The sequence below is a fragment of the Aptenodytes forsteri genome, unplaced genomic scaffold (genome assembly GCF_000699145.1).
Source record: "Aptenodytes forsteri isolate BGI_AS27 unplaced genomic scaffold, ASM69914v1 Scaffold53, whole genome shotgun sequence".
In the NCBI taxonomy this organism is placed as follows: Eukaryota; Metazoa; Chordata; class Aves; order Sphenisciformes; family Spheniscidae; genus Aptenodytes; species Aptenodytes forsteri.
In genome coordinates, this window is record NW_008795909.1 from 6119212 (window position 1) to 6135032 (window position 15821).

The window sequence follows — 15821 nt, forward strand, 5'->3', positions numbered from 1 at the left end:
GTGCCAGGCATCTCAGCCCTCCACGCCTGTCTTGAACCCCATTTGGGATTCACAACCCAGGCAGCTATTTAAATCATCCAGCTGACAGGCAAGCTCGGACAAGAGAAGTATGAATATTGACTGAGCATGAGTCAGTCTTAACCCAAATAAAACACTGGCAGAAGTATTTCTAAGGAGCAACCAGGAGTAGCAATAGTAGACCAAGACAGTTCATGAGGCTGCCATCCCATTACATGGCGAAACACAGAATCACGCTGCCCCTCTTCCATTTAATGTATGACTTGGAAAAAACACAATGATTTTTTTGATTATTTTTCCTAAATTACCACCATAACTCAAGATGGATACAGAGGTGCAGAAAACCAATGCTCAGCAAAACAGAAGAAAAATCAAGACGTAGGATAAGCTCAGGCAAACCGGACAGGAACAAAGAGCTTGGGTGGTTCTGATGCAAACCTGTATCGCATCTTAATCTTTCAGGAGAAAAAAGGTGGAGGAGGGAGTGCGCAGGCCAGAGACACATCAGCATTTATATTTATATCAAGGGTTCAAACAGAGGAATTGCAAACAGGAATGAGTATCTTAAAACATCATTGATGTAGGCTTCCTTGGAAGACCCTGAGCAGAAGCGGGAACAGCTTATTTATGCAGTTGTAGTTTAAATTAAAGGACAGGCTAGATTTTGTTGATTGTAGCACTATAGAGCTAAAGTAACTCCATCAGCTTTAACAGAGTTACTCTGAGATCTAGAGTGGGGCAGATACGACAAGTAAACCCCCGATCCCAGTCACAATTAAATAAGCTAAAAGCCAGCGACACAGGGGAAACAAACAGTGCACGCATCTGGAAAAGAAAATGTGTACTTGGACACTGAAAAAATACACAGCAAGCAAATGTAATGGCAAAATAAAGGACCGAATGATTCAGTAAAAGCAATACGGAAATATAATAAATAGAAAAAAATAGACCTATCCTTGCTGCGCAAGGCTCTGCAAAACACACTGTTAATCTGAGTTCTCCCAATTCACAGCGTGAGCAAGGCCAGGCACTTCAGCAGCCTCCTTGGACTTCAGCTTTGCCTGTGCACCTTTTCCCCAGACACTGCCAGGTTACAGGTGCGACTCCTGAGCACTGGGGTAGGGAGAGCCTCCCTGACTGCAAGGCGATGTGCTGCGCACGATGGAGCACAGAGAATAACAGGAGAATAATGCAAGTTCCCGCCCTGCTACTCACTTCCAGTGTGACCAGGGCATATCACTGAGGATAGATTTGCAAAGGTATTTAGGTGCCCAATGATAAGGAAAGTTGATAAAAACTTTGATTTAATCAATTCTTCATGCTGAGCTTGCTGAAAAAAAAGGAAAACTGAACTTTACTGTGAATTGACTTGTTAAATATGTGCCATGAAATAAACGTTTCTACTACAACTTGAATAGTGTTCCTTCATCCTAAATGAGACACTTCCTCTGTAAATACAAGAAGTTTCTGCCCTTACATGTAGCACAGCACTGAAAAATCAGTATTAATCATCTCAGTTTAATTTGTGAGGCGATGTCAGAAAACAATATGTTAAGGAGAACAGGAGAGATTAGTGCTGACCTGCTTTCTGGCCTAATTAATGGAGTTGCAAATGCAAGTGTTTTGCAGATACATAGGGAGGCACAAAGATTAATGCAGTGATACATAAAGAGGGAACTGAAGGGCTGCAGTTTGAGACAGACCTGCCATAAAGGAAGAGCCATCACCTCTCAGCTACAGCTCTCAGCATGGGGACAAGCAGAAGAAAGACATGCAATTGAAATGCATCTCCTTTAATCAAGTACTGGAAATCAGCATAAGTGTGTGCCACCATGTTTATTCACCAAGGCCATGGAGCAATGCCCAAAAACACAGCTCAGGCTATTCCTTCTCAGAAAGGATCTCCTCCAGAGTTCCTAGTTTTTCCTCTCCCTTATTGAGAGCATCTTTGACAGCAGACTTGGACACCTGAAGTCTCAGTCCCTCAGACAGTTCAGATCTGGCCTTTACTCACCCTTTAGCCCCACATTCAGCTCTTAACCAGAGGCTTTTCAGATGCTTTCACTTGTTCAGCAAACCCTTCAGCCTCCTTCTTCTCCAGCCACAACCCACCAGGGCTGCCCACCAGTTTCCATCCTTACTCAGCACACACTCTGCTACAAGCACCCAGGCAGCATCCACAAGGCAGGTGGGAAAGGGAAAAGGGCACAGCTGGAGATTTTTATACCGAACCTCAGCAAGGCCTCAGCCAACCTGAGCTTGGCTCTCTGCTGTGGCTGGGGCAGATGCTGCTCACGGCTGGGATTGCCCAGCTGCCAATAACTCCCAGCCAGTCCCCACAGCTGTGTGCAAGGCCATGCCGCACCTTTTGGAAGCATATTTATGTTTTGCATTGCAGGAGAGCAGGGTGAGGGCTGTAAATCTCTGGTATTTCCCTGGGGTATCTTGGCCAAGCAGCAGGCATAATTCTCTCGCCCAAGCAACCTTCTCCTCCTACCTCTGTGTTTTTCCTTTTTTTTTTTTCCCCCAAGTTTTGCTGTTTTATGTTGTCAGTGGAGCGCCTGGTGCATTAAGCCAAGATTTACTCGTCGTTTTTTGTGCACGCTGTAATTCTGAGGCAGTTGCAGGAATGCTGTAAACACCACTGTATTTTGTTATAGCAGGATTTGTGTAAATGGCAGTTGTAAACCTCATAATGGGAGCTTTATGGGCCAGATTCAATAAAACCTCCATCTGTGAGATAATTTTATTGAATCTGGCCTCTCTGAAATTGAAAAGTTTATGGAGAAAGGGAAAGCGTTTCCCTATGTTCCAATTTACTCTTTGCCTATAAATCCACACTCAGCTCTAGTCCCATCTGCAGTGTGCATGCATATCGCTTTTCCCCTTCATATTAGATAAATCTCCCCAGCACACAGTTACCTCTGGTTATCACATGGCTGCTGCCTCTCAAGGCTGCCTCCTTCCCCAGAGGAACAGCAGCCAGGAGAAACACGGTGCCCTTGAGGCAACAAATCTCTGCTGCCCTGGCTGTGCTGGGCTGCTCCTGCCCGCTGGCACGGGAGCAGGGCAAAGCCCAGCCGTCCCCTGCGCATCCCGTCCCTCCTGCAACAGCGATGCAATGGGGAGGTCGGTGCCTTTGCTCCTGCCTGGACCCTTGAGGAAAATGGAAAATGCCTGTCCCCTGCCTGGAGCAATGGCCCACAGTCGATGTGGGTAACACCCCGAGCAAGCATCGCGCTCGTTTGATGTGTGCTCTCGAAGCAGTTACCAACCCACCCGATGAGGCCATAGACTGAAGGGAGGGGGAGGAAGGGACGTTATTTGTGCTCCCCGGCACGGACCAGAGCAATGCACATCTCCCATGTCCAGTCCAGCCAGGCTGGAAGATCACCCTTCTTCCACATGGTTTCAGACACATCTCTAACAAGGCAGCACATCTCTGAAGCTCGCAATGTCTTTCTGTATGGTGATTAACACCCCATCCCCTGCTCCTGTGATGGTGATATTCCCTCTATGACCTTGCAGCCTTGGCCTGCGCTATTGGTATATTTTTGCAAGGAAGTCAGGTAAATCCCATAGTCTAACTTAATCAACAGAAATTATATTTATTATGGTACTGTGTAATAATAAACATCGTTCACTGTCAAGTCAGATTAGCATGTTTTAAAGATCAGTTGGCTCCTTAGCACATTGAGAAAAAATAGCAATATAATTTCCAGCAGAGCACATGCTTCTCACACCAGCTCAGGGCAGACAAAGGTTCATCAGCTGATTTACGGGATCAGCTGGAAGCCCTCCTTCTTCTGATGCCAGGCTTCAATGCAGTGACAATGGATCCTCTAATTCAGTATTCAGGAGCTGTTATTTATCCAGACTCCAGACTCAAGGCTGGTCCCCTCGTTTCCCAGCCCAGCCGTCCTCGGTGGCCGGGGGCTCAGGGCATGCAATGCCCTGAGGGAGCTGAAGTCTCAGCTGTGCATTAGACAGTTGGCAGCGCCTCAGCACGCGACCCCGGACATCACTCATCCCGCCGTGGAAAGGAAAAATGGGATGATTTCCCATTGCTTCTCCGCGTTTGGCTTTCCGACAATTCCCCTCAATGCCTGCTGAGCGACAGGCTCACTGTGTGCACCAGAAGAAGGCAGAACGGTTCCTGACAAGGCGAGTTAAAAGGCTTATGTAGAGCATGTTACAGCTAAAACATCCTTTTAGGAAGATAACACTGTCATTTAAAATTGATGAAACTTTTATATAAGTCACTCGCTTTTCCCGGGAGCACATCTGCCTTGTGCAGCAGCCTTTGGCAGCTCGCTGGCAGACGAGATGGAGCTGGCCTGGGGATGCACCCCAAATCCCCCCTGGTGCAAAGGGGAGATGCCCGCTCTGCCTGAGGGCTCCTTGGCCACTCCTCCAGGATGGTGAGATCTTAAAAAGAAACCGTGTCGGGCTCGCTTGGAGCTATGGTGGCCGAAGACAGGCTGCGAGGGACACGCAGCTCACTACGTAGGTTGGTCCTCAGCGCTTTCACTTGGTGCTGAGGGAGGAAAATGATAACAAACGTGCTGGATGCTTTCCTGGAGAGGTCATCCCTGGCCCCCCACTCTGCCCTAACATTGGAAAGCCTAGGGGAACTCCTGACACTTTTAAAGAGCAACCGGAAATATTTGAAACACCTACTCTTTTATTAGTCATTTTACACGTTGAAAGTGTTTTACAAAGACCTGTTTTTCTGGCATCATTTCTGGATGTAAGACTTCCCTTTCTCCAGATCTCCATAATAAAGAGACTGCAAAAGGTTTGCCAAATGTTATATTGCTTTACACTTTCTGCCGCTCACCATGGCCAATGGCGTACGTGAGAGTGGGGAGGGAGCGTGCCGCTCCAAGGGCCCTGGAGACGTCCCCCCGCAGCCAGCATCACTAACCCAGCAGAGTGTCTCGTTAAACTGAGATTATTTATTTATAGAGCAGAACCAGTAATTGAACATCATTATTAAGACCGTAAAGGGAAGGTTCGAAGGCACTAAATGACTGTACGGGAAAACATTTACTGCAGAGCTGATGGCCCAAAATATGTCACCAGTGAAGGATTAGGAAGCACTCTCTCCTCCAGGTCTCTGTCTGTTTCTTTTTTAAAATCTGGCATTTTTCCTGCACAGATCTGAGCTGCAGACTTCCTGGAATCACTTCTCCTACATACAAGCCTTTGTGCACTGGAGATGATCAGATTATTGACTTTGGGATTCCTAATTATATCAACTTGACTGGTTGATGAATTGGAGGTGGATAGCATCACAACTGACGCAGTGCTGGGGGGGGGGTAGGCGATGACTAGCAGGAGTCATTTTCCTCCGACAGCTATACAGGGAGAAAGCTGAAATATATTCTGCTCCTGCTGAGAAATAAACCCTAAAGCAGTTGTTCACTAATTGCTGGGATTTAGTGTGCCCCCTTACGAATAAACAGCAGCATTGCAAAGAACGATCCCGTGCCTGCCCAGACCTGGTCTGCATGGAGGGGAAAGCCCAGGGATGAGGGAACATCTCGGAGTTTGGGGCTTGAAGAACCACACATGCCCCATCTGGGGAACGTTGTACATCTGCCCAAACATCGACCCCAGTGGTGCCTCAGTTCTAGCACGCCGCTGAAGGACCACTCAAGCGACTGTCCCACACCAGGAGGCACTTGCAGACCACGGGCACCTCCAGGCTGTGGTGGCAGCTGGGAAAGGGCTTTTGGTGTCACCATGTTGGAGATGGGGACATACAACCTGTCCAGATCTCACGCAAAGCACCTCATAGCTTTCACTTGGCTATCAGACTTAATGTTTCCAATGTCTTCTGAAAGGGGAATGGAAATGCAGCTACAGTTGTGTTGGAGGAAAATCTTTGCATCAACAATTTGGTATGGCTTTACATTGAGCTAAGTGAATGAGGCCCTTTCTTAGGCATGCTGTGCGGTGAGGACGGCTATTGCCAGAAAACACCGTGTCCTCCAGCCCCTGAGGCTGGCGGGACCTGCCTGGAGGAGACCAACCCATTCCAAGTCCTCCCCACTTGGCTGGGGTCTTCGCCAGGGCGTTTGCAGCAGCAAACCTCTGGTTTGGATTTTAGGGCACCCCGCAGAGAGCAGCCCTCAACACCACTGGCTGGACGGAAAGACCTGACCCTGCAGCGGGCAGGAACCCTGCAGCATCCTCTGTTTAAAGCACAGCATTTCATTTAATGCTTCGCATTTTTAAAATGAAAAAAAAAACCCAACTTAATTTGATTCTTAATGGAAAGATTTATGGAAATGAAATTGGGGTATTTTTAGTGAGTAAAGATTATATTATAATAATTTGGTTCTACAATACTTCAATCCCAAGGAGACAATTTTCTCTCTTTTTCTTTGAAGAAAACCTTTATTTTTTTTATTCAACTTTCATTGATTATTCTAAAAATCCCATTTAGCTCCACCACATGATGATACAGTAGTCTTTTCTCATTATATTTTAATAGAATAAAACCCAACTGTATATGAGAGGATTAGATAGCCATTCGTTTAGGTAAAGAACATTGTTCCTCCAGATGGCCAGACAGAATCTGTGTAATGCCTTTCCTATTTATTCAGTTCAAAATGTAACGCAAACTGCTGAGATGTGTTTCATCCAGTATTTAATGGGTCAGCCATAAAGTTGAAAGCTAATGCTAAGATTGGCAGCATGCATGGAAGAGTTAACAAGCAGAAAATAAAGACATATTTAGAGCATCTCTTCTTAGACTCAGTGAAATGAAAAGTTGTCAGTGGACAAAGCTACTTACACAAGTGGGGCAGAGATGCTAAGCTCTTCCAGCCCCTCTAACAATTTGTCAAAGGCTTGAGATAATTGAAGACATTTACAAGGACCTGAGGGGTTTTTTTTATTTATTGTATAAATTGCTTTCTGCACGTGGACATTGACAGATTGGCAACGAGTCTTCCACGAAACAAAATACACCGATACTTGCTGCAGACAGATTTAGGAGTACCTGGGGTAATCACTGGGTGTACACTGCTTCATTTGGGATGTATCACAGAGCGGTAGTTTCACTGCATTTACAGCCTGCAGCCCTTTTTCCCCCTCTGCTGTAGAGCAGTCTGGAAGCTACAGCTCTTCCTCTGCAGTCTCCACAACTCCACATTTGTACCCTCTTCTTTTAAGGAGGTGGGAGCACAAGTTGGACAGATTTGTTTAGATTTGTACATATGATCCCTGAATAACTCATGTTGTGACATATATCACTTCAGCAGAGACATGCGCTCCTTTTTGGGCCTGAAAACTTTTCCAGTCTTAGACTGCTAGCAAAAAAAGTCTGCCGTGGTGGTCTCTACCAGGATCCACATTGCAACAGCGCCCAGAACATCGCAAGTGCCAGCCCAGGAGAGTGGCCACCCCCAGCCTGGGTCCCCTTCCTCTTGCCTGTGCCAGCCATCCCCCTGCGTGCCCACATCGTCTCATGAGCTGCTTTGGCATCAATCACCTGTGACCACCACAGGCAAAAAGCAAGGAAAGCCATGGTGAGGTAAAGGAGAGGTTTTCTAACAGGTGATCTTAATTCTTATTTTATTAACAGGTAAGGTTCAGCAACCCAGCAAACACTCAGGTTCATGCATAAATGTCATTCTGTTCCTGCTCCCTCTTGAAAACACAGATTTTGTGCAGGCTTTACAAGCTGATTACATGGGTTTCATTGCATAACAAGTGTAAACATTTAATTATAAAATAAAAAAGGTTGGATGGTTGCTCATTTCCTTGCTCACTTAGTGGGTTTAAAAGCATCTGGGTTTAAAATGGCCCACGATCTAACATAAACGCATACAGAGCATACAGAGTGTGATCCAAGCTATTACTAACTAGGGTTTACTCCCTCTAATAAATACAGGAATTTACATTACGGCTGAGTGACATCCACTCATGGGAAGCACTCTGAGAAGGGAAAGTGCCCCCCAGCTTAATGTCGCTAAAGCCCTGATGGTCAATACAGCCTCAGGGGCTCAACGACAACCAAGACTACACCATACCTCCTCCGATGCAGCATTGGATGGCAGGAGACTGCAAACCCAGCTTGCAAAAGCAGTGTTGTACATGATGCACACACCATCTGCCCCGGGCTGGGGCTGGGACAAGGCACCTCTCCCAGCCAGGGAGCCCAGCCCCATCTCCAGCTCTCCCAGCATCACCACCAGGCACCACCAGGCAGGTCGAGGCCCCTGGCAGCACCAGATGATGACTGCTGCAATTGCTTCGTTATCTAATTTGCGTCTTTGTTCCTTCCATTAGCTTCAGCTCCTCTTTCCCAGCACTACCTGGTAGACCCGGGCTCCGGTGGAGCGTTTTCCTGCTCCGATGACGGATGCACACAGCAGAAGCAAGAGGTGGAGCGCTCCTTTGACCAGAAAATGCTCTGACAGCTCTATCCCCGTAGCGCGGCACAGCATGGGGGCTGCAAAAAAACCCTCCCCGGGTCAGCACCGACTGAAAATGATTATTACAGGAAAGGCTCCTGTCCTTCAGTCACGCTGTATTATTTATGACCTAATGATTGCCCATTGACTAGCAGGGATTATACGTTCGCTAAAATGTTTCTGGGTGAATGAAAGGGCATCAACCTCATTATTATCACATCTGTGCTCATCAGAGGCCATTAGTAGCTTCCTCGCAGCTCCCTGTGCTGCTGTGTAGCTATTTGGTGTCATCTGCTGCCTCTCCCCCCGCCCGCCCCACACGCATGCATGCCTGCATTCGGCTCTGTTTCCTTTCTCAAGCAGATTTAAGGAAATGGGTGAAAATTACTTAGTTTGGGAAGGAATCCCGAAAACCCTTGGGATTAACAATCTGGTGCAACGGCTTTTTCCCCTGAGGATTTGAGAGTGCTTTCAAATTGCTAAGCAATGGGGCCTCCAATCCTTCTTACGCACCCAGTAGCACTCTTTCAGATGATGTCTGGCCATTTTTTACCTTTTTTTCAGCCGCACAACACCTGTACAAGCAGGACCACTGGGAACCAAGGCTCTGCTTTTGGAAAAGCACGGCTGATCTTCCAGGCAGTATGTCTGCAAAGCCCTGCAGGGACCTCCCAGCCCTGGCCACTGAGGCCCATTAGGGGTGTCCTTCGTTAATCCAACTATCACAGATGGTTGGATTGCTTCTTGCTCCAGAGCCAGCCTTGCCATGGCACCTTTTACAATGGAGGATGGCTTGAGCCCTCCGTACTGGAGCTCTGCCCAGCGTCCCGTGCAGGTGGGACCCAAACGTGGGATCCATAGGCTTATCTCAAACCAGTTTTGGATGGAAAATTCCACTGGAGCTGGCTCCAATCTTGGCACCCACCTCTGTGCAAAAGGCTGGAAGAAGAATTCGCTCCTGGCTAACTATCAGCCCACATGGTAAAAATAATTTCTTTTCTAATAATTAAAACGATGGGCTATAAATGAATGTTTGCCTTGCTGAGCTCTGGGAATTCACAGGGAACATTTTGAGCAAGAAACATTTTTAAAATTAAAACCTCCCTTTCCTCTCCTTTTCTGCCAGTCCTCTTATACTCTGCCCCAGAGGTGGCATTGCTCTCCTTCCCCACACTTAATCGTAAAAAGCAACACCTAAACATGAACATTTTTAGGAAATGCTAATAACAGTGTCCTTAAATTGAAATAAAAAAATATTCCTTATCTCACTAGCTCTTGACACACTTCATATGGACAGCTTAAGTTGTCCTGTTTCCTCTACATCCTCCCCCTTACTGTGCTCCTCCACACCTCTTGCTTATCTCTTCTTTTTACGCCCTTTCGTTCACATTCCCTAAAATCTGCAGCCATACCTGCTTCTAAACACACAAAAAGATAACAAAAAAACCTTGGCGAAAACTTTGCCTGAATGTTCCCCATTTCCTTCGTGGTTCAAAATACTTAATTCTGAAATAACCAGACGTCCTTTTCTTTCTCCCAACTGCTAGCAGCTGCTGTACATCTTCTGTGCCACTTCCCAATGTACTTCAAATCCTCCCAGACCCCGGAAAAAAGGAGGCACTTGTACACCAATAATGCATCAATATGTTTTTGGCTGTTGCAGTCTTTATATCTGCACTGCTGGAGATGATTATCTAGCTTTTTTTATCTGTAGATTCAGGCCTGTGGAATAAAACCAGGCCAATAAAATAAGGAAGCAAAGAAAACACAAGCAGAATGAAAAAAGCAATTGAACATGCTATAAATTCAGAATCAGGTGAAAGCTAATTATGGCCACGCTCACTAAAAAGATGAGGACACAGCAAGGGAGATAGACTTATTAATTATTTGTGTTATGGCAGCACTTAGAAGCTCCAACCCTTTATCTGGGACTAGCTGTGCTATACATGGCAAACACTCAAATACATCTTTGGGTTATTGCACACAGTTTTAAGGAAAATGTGCAAATGCTCTGTTCTTTCACCTTCAGCAGTTTCTGATTTGTTAATGCTGTTAAAGGAGCCCGAGTTCACCATCGGTTGCATTCTGAGCAGCTCACAAGATGGTCTCATGGGTCAAAGAACAAATAATTCAGCATGAGGGCACCCTCCACCTACAGCTGGATTGGGCAAACCACAGCAAACCCCCAAAGTGGGCATGAGATACATCCATCACCATCCCCATCCCCTGGCATGGGGGACAGAGCGCTCACTGCTGCCAACAGGGACATTTCATCCTCATTGACTCTGTGCAAGTTTGATTGCTTTTCTAATTAAGATACATTTTATGGTAATCTACCAAGCTCCTTAGACTAAATCACTCACTTAATCTGTTGTTAGTGCCCATATGTTTACAGCTTTCCAGCCTGCTGCAGCATATTTGCTTTGCCATGGTGCCCGGGAAGTTTAGTGACAGATGAGCCGCTGCGCAGCCATTCAGGTGGCGCACAGCCCTTCCACCCAGACAGCCTGCGCACGGCACCGACGGACAGACAGACGGCCCTGGCACCCGGCAGTTTGGAGAGGAGAGAAAAGGCGCAGCACTGCAGATACGGCACCCCATGCTGATCACCTGTCTCTTCCCCTGTCTCTACAGAAGGGCTCAACACATCTTTCTAATTTTCCTTTCTTTCCTTTTTTTTTTTTTTTTTTTCCAAAATAAGAGGTTGTACATGACAGGAGCGGAAGGCTGAGGAGTTTCACAGTATCGTCACGTCTCTGGCCCCAGAGCTCACTTACCAAGGAGTTTCACTGCAGGTTCAAGGGCTCTGAGCAGCCCTTCGGGTGAAGGGCAACAATCACATTTGCAAACTAAGGATAGGCAGAGTCAGACCCTCCATCTGCACTGGACACTGAATTAAATAAAAACTGAGCAAGCGCTCCACAGTTCTGCTCCCGCTGACCCTGCGAGCCTGGGCAGGAGTGTCTGTCCCCAGCCCCAACCTCAGCTGCAGCCCAGTCACACCGATGGGCCCCTTCCAATTTCCTCAGGGCTGGCACTATCTCACCGCACGCCCTGGTGAGGAGCTAAATCTCTCCTTCGGGCCTGCATGGGCTGTCTAGCAACGCTGCGTCCCGCGTATGGACACGCGTGTGCTGTGCTAGCAGTCAGCAGCTTCATCTCTTCATCTTACATCAGGCTGCCCACGACGGCTCTAGATGAAGGAGCAGGGATGCACTGAATGGGGACGTGGCTCTTGCCTGTCCCCAGCGCACAGCTCTCCCCACGCCCTCCCGCACGCCTGCATCCTGCGGTGGTACCCGCACAGGCAGAGCTCAGGCAGGGACCCGAGGACCCCAGTTCTGCTCAGACTAGCTGGGCTGAGCCCCCAGCCCACCACACACAAACGCGTTGTATTTATGAGGGTGTACCACGATACTATTTGAAACGACTTGTGCTCAGCTTGCTGAGGGAAAGAGAGCCCAAAGGCAAAATTGGGAAAGACCAAACTCTAGGTCAAGTTGCCATCCACCATCCTATGTACAGGGAAATATTCCCTGAAAAAGATGGTCATATAATTGTACAGGAACTCCTAATCAAGAGTGACATGAAGAATAAAACACCACCTGCCATCACCAGCAGTGACAGGCAATGCTGCTACCCAATATCAACACGAATACCTTTTCCCCTGTAGAGCGCTTATTGATCTGAGCGGGATTAACAGAGGTGAGGAAAGTACTCATTAAGTCTTCCAAGGACTTGGCTAAAAAAAGAGTCTCTGGCATTCAGGAGGAGCCAGATATTTAAGAAATCAATTTTTTAAGAGTTTAAGGAATTTCTCTAGGAACTGTTTGAGCTGCTAGAGGAGCAGCCAAGGAGACAGGTCTCAAAGGAAAAGAAGCTCCCCAGGATCCAGGCACCCCTAAAATAATGCTTCAAACTCCTTTCAAACCCTGATGCACCTGCTAGAAATGGGCAGTGACTCCTCCGTCCCACTGGCACAAACCTCACGTTTTCAGCCCTGGAGCTTGTGAAGCACCGTGCTGTGAACCTGTCCCTGCAGCTGCACCAAGCCCTGGTTTGCACATCAGCCTGAGGTCATCCTGCAGAGAGGACGTCACGCTCCCGGGGAGGTGACGGAGGCTGCTCCAAGGTCCGAGAGGCGAGTGGTGGTTGGGGGTACTGGACTGGGGAGAAGCTGCCCCCAGACCTGCTACCACCAAGTAGCTGGAGATGAAGATGCACCACACGTTGCAATGCTAGGATGGGCAAAAGGAAACCCTTTTGGGGTTTCATGGAAAACCATAAACACTGAAGACTTTTGTATGTACAACATGAGGAGCAGGGCAAGCTCTCCTGTCCCCCCCAAATCTGTCTCAGCCGTATCCTGTAGAGATGGCATGTAGGGCTGAAGGGATCATTTCTGCTCAGCCACAGGCTCGTCTGCCAAGGCAAAGTCTTGCAGCGATGGACTTACTTAACCACATTATTCACTTTGTGCCTTACATTCCCTTGGCCACTGGCAACCTGCCTTCGGGGACAGGGGTGAGATCCCTCCCCCCCCTCTGCCCCCCCCGCAGTCAAACCAACCATCCCTGGCCACTTTTCCCGCTTCAAAGTTATTAAGATGAGCTGAACCAGCTTCTTAATAACCGCAGCATGCCCAGCTTTCAGGGCAGTCTGGCACCCCTGCAATGATGAGTTATGTGGCACAGAAACCCCAGGCCTTTAGTTTTGCAGGGTAGGAAGCAGGAATTGTACTCCACAGTTCATGCTACCCAGCCCCTTCCCCTCCAGGGTCACCCAAATGTGCTCTTTAACCATCGTCCTTCTGCTCACCTGGACAACACTGCACTGAGCCAGACACCAAGGCTCAGCAAAGTTAGAAATGCTTAATGCTGTCCTCAGGCAAGCAGGATTATACCTAGAAAGTGTGTGAGATGTGCACTGCTCAGACAGCCATGCCCTCCACACCTGAGGAGTTAAACGACTGTGAAAAAGACAACTATTGTTATGTACCATGTTCTCTAACACTGTGCCGAGCACATACATTCAAGTTACGCAGCTGGTATAAATATATATGGTCCTTATGAAACAGCAATCATGCAAATACCAAAAAGCCACTCAACTGAGTGCCTATTAACTACATTTTCGGGAAGGAAGCAGAACCGAGCTCATGGGCTTGCCTGTACAACGCCCTGTGCCCGGCTGGCTGCCCGTGGGATGCTGCGCACCAGCACCGGCTCCTGCCTGGCCAGGGCTTGGGCAGCCACGGCACAGACCCCAGCAGAGCTCATGAGCCCATTGCAGAGGGGCACGCCACAAAATATTCCCACCAGCTGCTCTTCAGGCAAGTGCAACTATTCCGTTTTGAAAAAAAGGGAACAATTAAACTGGTCCAAATGACTAAGCAGTTATTGCCAATCTAAAATTTCTCTCTGGAAGAGTTTAGCTTGGACCGGCAGACACAACATCCTTACCTTCTCCTGTGGGTTTAATAAACCCAGTTACAGTCTTCTAACATCTTATTAAAGTACACTTCATATATCTATTAGCATACCCTGGTATCATGAGAGTAGGCAGATTATTCTGGGTCTAATATGTTGATTTGCTGAGCAGGTATATACTCAAGCATGTTCTCACAGCAGCTCCAGCTTGTGCTACAGCTGGAGTTTTTAAAGACTTCCGAAACACCAAAGCGATCGACTCCCATGGATATGATTCAAGTATGAAAGAATCAAAGTGCCAATAAATAAATTAATATAGTGCTGCAAATTCAAGTATTTATTATGTAGTCCGAAAGTATTACAGTTATACACCTTGCTTTCCTCAGCCGTACTATTACAATCACTGTCTTGTACTGCCTGGAAAGCACACCAGGAGCTATGACAGGGAGAGATAAATAACTGCACCTTGCTATTATTTACAGGTAACAAAGAGGTCTCCAAGTTAGCCAAGAGCACTGAGGAATGAGGCTGCTGAGCCGTACAAAGCAGAGGCAGGGAGCAGAAAGTCAGAGCAACACATTAATGATGTTGCACTCTGAAAAAAAAAAGCTATTTTCTTAATTACTTTAAAGATTTTCTTTATTTCATTAATACATTTTGATGAGGAGCATGTTGCTGCCAACCTGCCATACTTTAGATTGATCTTTCTGTGGTAATACGCAGTCAGATATTCACACTTCAGCTTGATCAATATTAAATAGCTCTTACTGATTTTTTTATATCAAATATTGCTGCATTATTTTTGAGGCATCTTTGATTTAAAATGCCAGAAGGAACGTGATAAATCAGAATTCCTTCTCCCTTTAATCCTCGCTCTCCACGTTTCTGCTGTAAAATGAAGTGCAAAACAAGTTTTCAAAGCAGGCACCCCCCTCTGCAAAGCAAAATACAAACTGAAAATATTTCAACATACCTAATAAACATGGAACAGTTGGGCTCAGCATGAGAGTACAAAGAAACCAAACCTAAAAACAATTCTGTGGGCTTCACGATTCCTGTAAAACCTCACTTCTCCCCCAAACAGTACATTTACACAAATAAATAGAGATGGATGTAACTTACCGGAGCAAATATCACCATACACATTTACAAAAGGATTTATAATCCAACTTGTGTCTCCTGAAATAAAGCAAGGTTTGTCTCATACTAAAAATAAAGGCTCCCAAAAGCTTCTCACAGTAGAGAGAGAGAGGGAGGGAGGGAGGGAGGGAGGGAGCGAGCACCAGCTCCTTGCCTCGCTTTTTATGAAGCAAATAAGGAGAGCAAGAAAATCAATGCCGAGAGAAAGTGAGATGATATACCAATCAGGCAGCAGTCTCAGCCTTATTTGCAGAGGGATGGCAAAATGCTCATGTTATTAGACAATGACCACACTCAGCCTAAGTAGAGAGAGTGAATACTTTCCCCTCGGTGAGAGGCTCATTGCTTTGTTGTGGTGCAGGTACCACCACAGCAGGCTGGGAGATGCAACCCCTTCCTCCCCATCGCTAACACAGCATCGGTTTATTCCTTGTGTGTGCTCTATAGGAAAGAAACAGTTCACAATTCTGGGCTAAAGTTGTACTAAGCTTAAAAAGCCTCCAAACTTCTGGCACTTACAGAGTGTCATCAGAGCAGCACGCCTTCGTTGCTGGGTTTTGGGGCTTTTTGCACCCTCTCTTATATTTTTGGATGCCTTTCAGTGCATCTCAGAAATCTGCCCCGCAGCTACAGCAAGGAACCCATCCAGAAAGGGGAGAAGACCTCTCAGGTCCCCCATACTTTAATGTCCATTGAGCTCCTCCTGTGCTCGCACAGGACCAGACCTCCAAAGCATCTTCCTGGAACTTGAGCTTTTGCACCTTTTTCTGTATCAGAGAAAAGCTACAGGAAACCCATGGGTGCCCTT

The 15821-nt window shown here is 47.0% G+C and overlaps 1 protein-coding gene across 1 annotated transcript in view; it reads right to left on the bottom strand.

The window, feature by feature from the left end:
- The window catches only part of SYNPR (synaptoporin), a 46920-nt gene extending 31825 nt beyond the window's left edge, over window positions 1-15095 (bottom strand). Inside the window, exon 1 of the mRNA XM_009284390.1 lies at window positions 14996-15095. Within this exon, the coding sequence (XP_009282665.1) occupies window positions 14996-15019 (24 nt within the window). The 5' untranslated portion in view covers window positions 15020-15095. The remainder of the gene's footprint in view (window positions 1-14995) is intronic.
- Between the last annotated feature and the right edge of the window lie 726 nt (window positions 15096-15821).